Source organism: Physeter macrocephalus, chromosome 13 (genome assembly GCF_002837175.3).
Source record: "Physeter macrocephalus isolate SW-GA chromosome 13, ASM283717v5, whole genome shotgun sequence".
In the NCBI taxonomy this organism is placed as follows: Eukaryota; Metazoa; Chordata; class Mammalia; order Artiodactyla; family Physeteridae; genus Physeter; species Physeter macrocephalus.
This window is the reverse complement of record NC_041226.1, coordinates 8,330,916-8,339,349: the sequence shown is the minus strand read 5'-3', so window position 1 is coordinate 8,339,349 and position 8,434 is coordinate 8,330,916. Positions and strand designations below refer to the sequence as shown.

The 8,434-nt window shown below is 38.8% G+C and overlaps 1 protein-coding gene across 1 annotated transcript in view; it reads right to left on the bottom strand.

Annotated features, from left to right (window-relative positions):
* B3GLCT (beta 3-glucosyltransferase) overlaps positions 1–8,434 on the bottom strand; it is a 107,590-nt gene that overhangs the window by 58,188 nt on the left and 40,968 nt on the right. Inside the window, exons 5-6 of the mRNA XM_024125824.3 lie at positions 1,622–1,698; positions 701–812 (exon numbers count right to left, since the gene is read on the bottom strand). Coding sequence (XP_023981592.1) covers positions 701–812; positions 1,622–1,698 — 189 coding nt within the window. The remainder of the gene's footprint in view (positions 1–700; positions 813–1,621; positions 1,699–8,434) is intronic.

Below are 8,434 nucleotides of genomic sequence, written 5' to 3'. Positions count from 1 at the left end.
TGTGTGTGGATCTATCTCTGGGCTTTCTATCCTGTCCCATTGATCTATATTTCTGTTTTTGTGCCAGTACCATACTGTCTTGATTACTGTAGCTTTGTAGTATAGTCTGAAGTCATATGTCTCCCTTTTAATGGCAATTGCTTCTTTAATGGTCCCTCCTCTCCCTGCTACTCTGTACCATCAGGCAGTCAGGACCCTTGTCTGTCTGTCCTAGCCTCTGCTATCATACTGCTTGATATACAGTTGGTACTCAAAACATATTTCTTGTCTAAAATAATGTGGTCATTGTTGATAAAGAGAAATAACCAATTTAAATTTATTTCTTAACTCTAGGTTATATCAATAGTTTTTTAATTCTCTAAAATTGATAACCCATATAAGTAGATTTTTTTCATTTAAAAATGGCTCATTTTAAGTTCCAGCCTTCTGAAAGCTCCAAACGTCAAAGAAAAGTATTTAACATTGCTTCCAGATATTCAACTGTTATTTCATTCTTCTTTTTTTTTAAGTGAAAGCAGGTATTTTTGAGAGAGATACACATTGCCTAGACAGAATGTGCTCCGTTTCACAAGGCAAGAGCAGCCTATTTCACCTTAATTTTAAATTGTTTTTATTAGACTGAAAAAACTCTTAATCAAAATTAAACTTCTTTTAAGCATTCTCTCCAAAATAAAAATACTTGTATTGATATTGTATTTACCTTTGATGGGTCATATCTTCTGAGTGCTTCTAAGAGTTGTGGAATTTGTATTCTTGTCTCTTCTTCACAGAAGAAAATCCATGATGAATTTCTGCTATAAGTTACAGAAAAGCTGACAAAAACAAATAGTTTATAGTAATCACCTTTATAAAGTGAGTTTATAATAAGGTTTAAAACTGATAAACAGGAAATGGATGAAGGACATACAAAATGGCAAGAAATCTGGATTTTTTTCCCATAATATTTTTCTTCCATGTATAGTTTAAGCATATAGGAAAGCCAGATACTAATGGTTTATGAAACAGCTAGACTTCTTAAAGTTAATTCTTTCTATGACAAACCCCAATTCAGAAGAGACACAATTCTCAAATAAAATATCAAATATATTGACATTATATCTTTTAAGAAAGAAACATATTTAAAAAAAAAAGCTATTCATGATTAAGAATCAATCATCAATGCTTAAACTGTATGAATAATGCAGTTTGACTATAAACATATCTAATTTCTCTAATATTAAGTTAAAGTAGTTCTGAAGACACATGGTACACTAGATATAAAAACAGGAGACTCAGAACTGAATGCTTTTTGTAAAAAATCCAAGAAATACCTAATTAGTTTGAAGTAGTACTGTATAGTATGTATAGCTTGGGAAGAATTGTTTTAGATATGAGACAAACAGTAAGGAGCTGGGGAATTACGGTCAGTGTAGATTAATTCAAATAAAACCCACTGCCTAGTGAAACAGAAAAAAAAAAGAATCAACCATCAAGAAATCCAATTACAGTAGGGGTTATAGAGTCCAAATTGACTTTACTTCCTGACTCTGAGGAAAAAAACACCCTCTGAGTAAGAAAACTAGGGAGCCTACGAGCATCGGGTAGAGATACCAATAAAGAGCACGTGTCACGTGAAACGTACTGTGGTAACAACGGAAGTATGGTCCACGCGCCTTCCTGCTGAGCCAGCTGGTGAAGGAGGACGACTCTGGGTACTTCCTGAAGAAATAATCGTCAAAGCAGAGAAACAAATAAAAAACACAATATGACCGCAGCAATTTCTTAAAAAGACTCAAATTTAAAACCAGGTATTTTTAAAGATCTGACACTCTGCTCTTCCTACTCGTCTCTTTTTTCTTCCCTTTGGGAGCTACTAGAAGTGAAGGATTTTAGCTGAAGCCACACAGCCTCCTCAGCCCCCATGCTCCACGTGGCGCAGAGGCCCTCCAGAAAGGGTCTCCAGTGACACCCGGAGCAGACCTGGAATTTGCAGACATGCAAAGCCTACTGGAAGTCAAGAGCCCAGCAGAAGTCAGGGCAAACTCAGAGGCATAAAGACAGCTCTCTCTGTGTACACAACAGAGGAAGCACATGGAAAATAAAACACTTCGGGCTAAACAAGAGGATATAATAGCCAATTTACCTCAAGTGAAGAAAAAAATTTAGAGTGCCCTAAAAACACTAAAACACCATCATTATGAAGAGCTTTGGGTCTAAACACTAGAAATAGAATCCTCAAGTATTCAGGCAACAACAGTAATAGCGTAATGATGTAATATCAAAATTTATAAACTTAGGAGGAACTAAGATCCAGAAATAGACACAGCTACTGTTACATATACATACCTGCTCTACTACAGAGAGAGAGAGAGTCATATCTTTACAGCTATAAATGTGAGCTTTGAAGTTAAGCACTGTTTAATCTATTTCAAGTTGAGACAAGTCAAAACCCAGACACCTAATATGCTTGGACACCCCCCAACAAACTGTAGGATATTCTGTGTTTTGTAGTGCCTACAGCCTGGTAATTGTTACAAAAGACTTTAAGAATACATGCTTAACTATATGAAATATTACCACACTAAAGTAGATGCCATACCATTCTTTAAGTTCACATAAGTTTATTATTTAAGAAGAAAAGAATGGTTTCCAATATAAATCTTCAGGATATCAAATAAGCCTCATTTCTTCATCGCATGCAGTATTTTTTTAACTGCCGTGTACAAATATGAAATGTAAAAACAGTGATCAAAGGTTAAATCACACTAACAATATAGCACGTCAGAGAGAAAAAGCAAACTCCTAAAGGTTGAATTAGCAGCTCCCCAATGTAATCTGGGCTTTTCTACTGTTGATTCTGAATAATGAAGTAATTTTCATTGTCTTTTCAAAAACTGCTATATATGTATGTGTATATATATATATATATATATATATACACATATATTAGCTATATGCTGTATACATGTATATGCCATACACATACATATATGCCATATCTACACATGTCTATACATATACATGCATATATAGCTATATGCTTATACATACATATGGCATATATACATATATACACATACATATATATCACACACATACATATTCATGAGGATTATATAAGAGCAAAAATCATGTGTGAAGAAAACTAGTAACATTAATATTTGCATAAAACTTTCAAATAATTATGGGAGCATGCTAATATGAACTAGCTAGAAAAGAAACACAGCAAACACTCAAAGAAATCTTACAAGAAAATAAGTTGCAAATGAGCTATTATATAGCAGCTGAAATTATAATAATGAAGACATTATGACAGTGGGAATGTCTTTCTGTCAAAGGTTAAAACACATAATTCCAACCATGTAAAACAAAATCACAGATGAATAGACACTGGAAAGGAGCCAGAAAAATGAAAATATTTGGGTCAGAAGGATGAAATTATTACATATACGCTTTAAAATATATTTTAAATAAAAAATTGTTTTGAGCAAAAATAAATTCGAAAATGTGGTTACCAAACAAGAACCACCCTTCTGAGTTTTAGGACCTATACAAGTGATGTCAACATTACTTTTTGTTTACTAAATCACATGCCTGGATTTTGTATTTGCTTCAGTTGGTGAACACAAAAATGACAATCAAGTTTTCTGTACCCCTGTATCTCCAAATAGAAACATTTCAAAAACTAGTATATAGCTACGTTGATAACTATCTCCAAATATGTGTGAATACCTTTGTCTTAAAAATAGAAAATAGGTCCTCCCTTGATACTCAGAAACCTGGTCTTGATTAACCCTTGATTAAGCCAAAGCCATTCTACTTATAAATAAACTTTTGTCTACTAATCCTCAAAAAGGAACAAGAGCTTTTATTCTTGTTTTATACATATGTGTGCATATATATATATATGCATGTATGTTTGTGTGTCTGTGTGTATATATTCTGTGTGTGAATGCACATACAGACCCAGACTTAGATACACACATACTCATCTGTATTAGCACCTCTAAGATAAAATAATTTAAAAGGTCACAATAAAATTTTCCATCAAATGATCTTATCTCAGTTCTTACCACTCGGGATTGTAATAATTTATGTTATTTATATCTACTGTCTGTTCTATCCACAAGACTCAAACCTCCTTAAATATGCCAAATCACCACCTGACAGCACTTTTAGATGAAAAGAGAGTTTTTCAGTATGTAATTGCAGGGATGAATAAGGAAGAGTTTTCAAACGAAATATCAAGGAAAAAGTAAGAAAATGTTCTATCAACAGAGCCCTTTGGAATAAAAGCTAAAAGCTATAACAAAGGCAGTCCTGCCTGTCAGCAATCTAAAGGGTGCCTATTCACCAAACCATGATTCTATTTCAAACCTAAAAGTTGAAGGTATAATTCTATCAAAAATGAGATAACACCATAACAGAGGCAAGCATAAAGGGACAAAAAATGCAAATAATCAAATATGGGTAAATGACGGAAAAGGAAAAGAAAAAGTTGATCACAGTAATTTAAACATCTTACGTTAACATTATTTGTTTTGTTGAACCAAAATCTACCTTTATTTCCATCACTGGCATCAACTGCTATCCTAATAAGCATTTTGAGGTCAGAAAGCCTACTGGACCTTCAGGCAGTACTTCCTTTGAACATTTTTTTTCAAGGCATATTCACATTTAATGCCATTAATAATTATTGAGAACCAACAAATTCAAAACCAACACTCTACTTCATTACCTGGTTCTCATACATATTCATCATCTTCATTTGGGAAAGGGTTTTGATTTCATAGCTGAGCATTCTAAAAATGCTTTGAGAATGGAGAAAGCCCATTCTTCTTTATACGGAGGCAGAAATCATTAAAAATTTATATCTAGAAATAGTATGAATGAAAAAGCCAACTTTTGAACATGAATCAAAGCAGATTAATATTTTAAATGTCATAAATAACTTTATTAGGCAAATTTGGTTTTGAACCACTTTAGTCTTTCTGCCTCTGTCTGGAAAAAGGTCAACTAATTTAACTCCATGATGCTGGCCTCTTCTTCCCTTGTCAACAGACTATTTCCCAATATTTGTTACTTGTCCATACCTTAATTTAAGTACATGACTTTATGGTCTAATTCGGTCTCATTACTCAGACCAAGTACTAAATTAGAAAGCAAAAACCAAGATATTTGTTCAGTATTAGGTGAAAGTTCTAAAGGCCTGAATCCTGCGTTTAAGACTGATTCCAGTTCATCTGTATTTCCAAATTCCAACTATTACATAGTTCTTAGGCACTGAACTGAGCTTTTAGACCAACAAATAAATCATGACAAAAATTAACATCTGCTTATTGTTATTTCTTCCATAAGAAGCAGATCTCTCTTATGAAGATATAATATCCTGTTTGGAACATATATCAGACAGATTTACTAGCCTTTAAAAACCCAGGATTTACATGTGGACCAGGAGATTACAGTGATGCTATAATGACAAACACTCCAGGAATCTGAGCCTATGTTAAAATATATTTTTTCCCCAGAAACCTGTCATTTCCTAACAAGAGAAAAATGTTACCTCATCATTGATATAATTTCTTTTTATTAAATATTTACTTTGAAATGCATTACTATGTACATTTTTATAGCTCATACAACTCTGTTTTAACTGATCATTCACTCATTCATGAAAGGCAATAAAGCTTAGCATGTAGGGACCTGATTTCTGGAGCCAAAGCGCTTGCATCAGAATCCTCGCTCCAGCTCTTCCGAGCCCCGCAGCCTTGAGCAAGTTCCCAGACCTGCCTGTGGTCTGTTACCTCATCTCTAACATGGGGGTCACAACAGTCCTGGCGATCAAGTGAGTTAATACGTGCCAAGCACTTGGCACAAGGTTGCGTGTGATGGTTATTAATATTATTATGATTGTACGATATTTGTTGAGCGACTACTATGTGCCAGGCGCTGTTCTAGGAACATAGTAAACAGCTGTGAAAAGACCCAGCAGAGTCTTGGATCTGACCTCTTGGATCTCAGGTTCTAAAGAAAGATACAGGCAATAAGCAAATATATCTAGAATATAATGCCAAGGATAAATGGTATTAAAAAAATAAATAAAGCCGGGCAAGGTGAGAGAGGGCACAGACCACTGTTTACGAACCGGCGTGGAATTACTTGCACACAGCAGCTGCAGCGATCTGTCGCCTGGCCCCGTGATTAAGGCCCCACCTGTGTGTCAGCAGGCAGATCAGAACCGAGACGCAAGCCTGGCCGCACTGCTCGTTAGAGATGTGCGCGTGGGCGAGTCGCTCAACCCCTCTAAGCCCGCTTCCTCTCTGCAAATGGGGGAGAATTACAGAAACCACTTCATAGACTTAGATGAGCTGACGCCTGAAGGCGGCAGAGTGTACTGACGTGAGCGCGAGGTGAAGTAACGGCGACGGTGAGCACTCGGCGAACGTCAGCTGTGGTCACTACTGTGGCTTCCACCCCTCCTCCAGGGTCTCTGCTGCAGACCCGGCGCCACGTACCAGGTGTCTCACTAGTCTCTCCAAGCCCACCTCCCCAAATGTGAATTCACGGTAGCAGCTCACAGAGTAGCTGACCGCTTTGCCAACATCCTGCGAGACCCAAGATTTACTCTCTCCGTCAGTGGGGGCCCTCACGGTCGCCCCGGCAAACTCTTCCTGTTTTTTCAAGGCTCAGTTCAAATGTCATGACAAAGCCTCCGCCGACCTCTCCCGGCAGGGCGGGTGGGCTGCTGCCTGGCCTGTGTGCTCATGGTGGCTGCTGATGTGGCTGCAGGAAGTGACACGCGGTGCCCCGCCCCCCATCACGAGCCTCCCGGAGGGTGGCACAGGCAGGGCCCCCCTCCACAGTGACTCATCGGGAAAAGGTCGCCCTGCAGGGCATCACCCGCCCCAGAGCACTGGCCTCCTCCAACACGTGCATGCATGCATTGCCACCTCCCTTGGTCCCCTGGGCACCGATGTGAGATCTAAAGTGACCAGGAGAGTGAGATCTAAAGTGACCACTCGGGACTTCCCTGGTGGCACGGTGGTTAAGACTCCGTGCTCCCCATGCAGGGGGCCCGGGTTCGATCCCTGGTCACGGAACTAAGATCCCACGTGCATGCCGCAACTAAGAGTTTGCATGCCACAACTAAGGAGCTGGCAAGATGCAACTAAGGAGCTCACCTGCCACAACTAAGACCCAGTACAACCAAATATAAATAAAGTAAGTAAGTAAGTAAATAAATAAACCACTTGTATGGGTCCCTAGCTCCAGACTCAGAATCCTGCGTGGCAGCATCCAGCTGGCCACCCTCCGTGAGCCGGGGAGACCCCGAGTCTGGCCTCTGATGTCCTGAGTGGGCCGAGCCCACGCCCACCAAGAGTCACACCAGGTAGAAATCTCCAGTAAGGGAAGGTGTCCAAACGCTGGGTGCCAAACAGAGACCCCCATTCACGACATGGTGTGAAGAATTCATTACAGCTGAGCGAGCCCCTGAGGACGTGCCTGCTCTCTTTTCTCCTGGAGCATCTCGCCCAGGCGCTTGCCTAAGTAAATATTCCACAAATATTTGGTAAATGGATGCATAAGTTCTTAACAGCAATGTAGTAAGAACTCCACTTTAATAACTTAATGTGATTACTTAACACCTACCGAGTACAACAAAAAACAAACTTTCACTACGTAATTAAGCATCCAATTGCTGTCACCTAAAAAGGAAAGTTTCGTGAAAGCGACTTGACTCTCACAGCTCACCTTTTAATGAAGCACCTCACGCCGTCTCCTTGCCAATAAAAAAGAGTCTAAAACTAGAAAACACAAGGCCATTTTCTCAAGCTTCTTCACGCTCATCTATGCAAGGCTTTGCTCCCAGCTTTCCTGGCTTATCGCATGGAAATGAGGTTTTTTAAACTAATGAGCCAAGACCTAATTCTTCTTGAGAAAACAGTGACTTCCAAAACTTTCTGTGAATAAGCAGAATCATTTATTTGTAAGGTTGTGATTCTGCCAGCTTTTAAATAAAGTTCATACCACAAAAGAAGGCAACAAAATTGGAAGCGTCTGTTCTCTTCAGAAGCTATTTAAGCTGTGGGAAGGGAGAGTATGGAGGTTTCTAAGCAGCTAGTCTGGCCCCTTTGGGCCTAAAACAGAAAATGTAATCCAATATTGCCATAAAATGAAATTTACAGGGGCACCATACCCCCCTAAAAAGAAAACCTTAAAAGCCTAACCCACTTCTGAATTTTCTTTACCGTATTTGGAGGATGCCTTAAAAATGGGTCCATACGTAGACACAGAGAATGGACTTGAGGACACGGGGAGGGGGAAGGGTAAGCTGGGACGAAGTGAGAGAGTGGCATGGACATATATACACTACCAAATGTAAAACAGATAGCTAGTGGGAAGCAGCCGCATAGCACAGGGAGATCAGCTCGGTGCTTTGTGACCACCTAGAGGG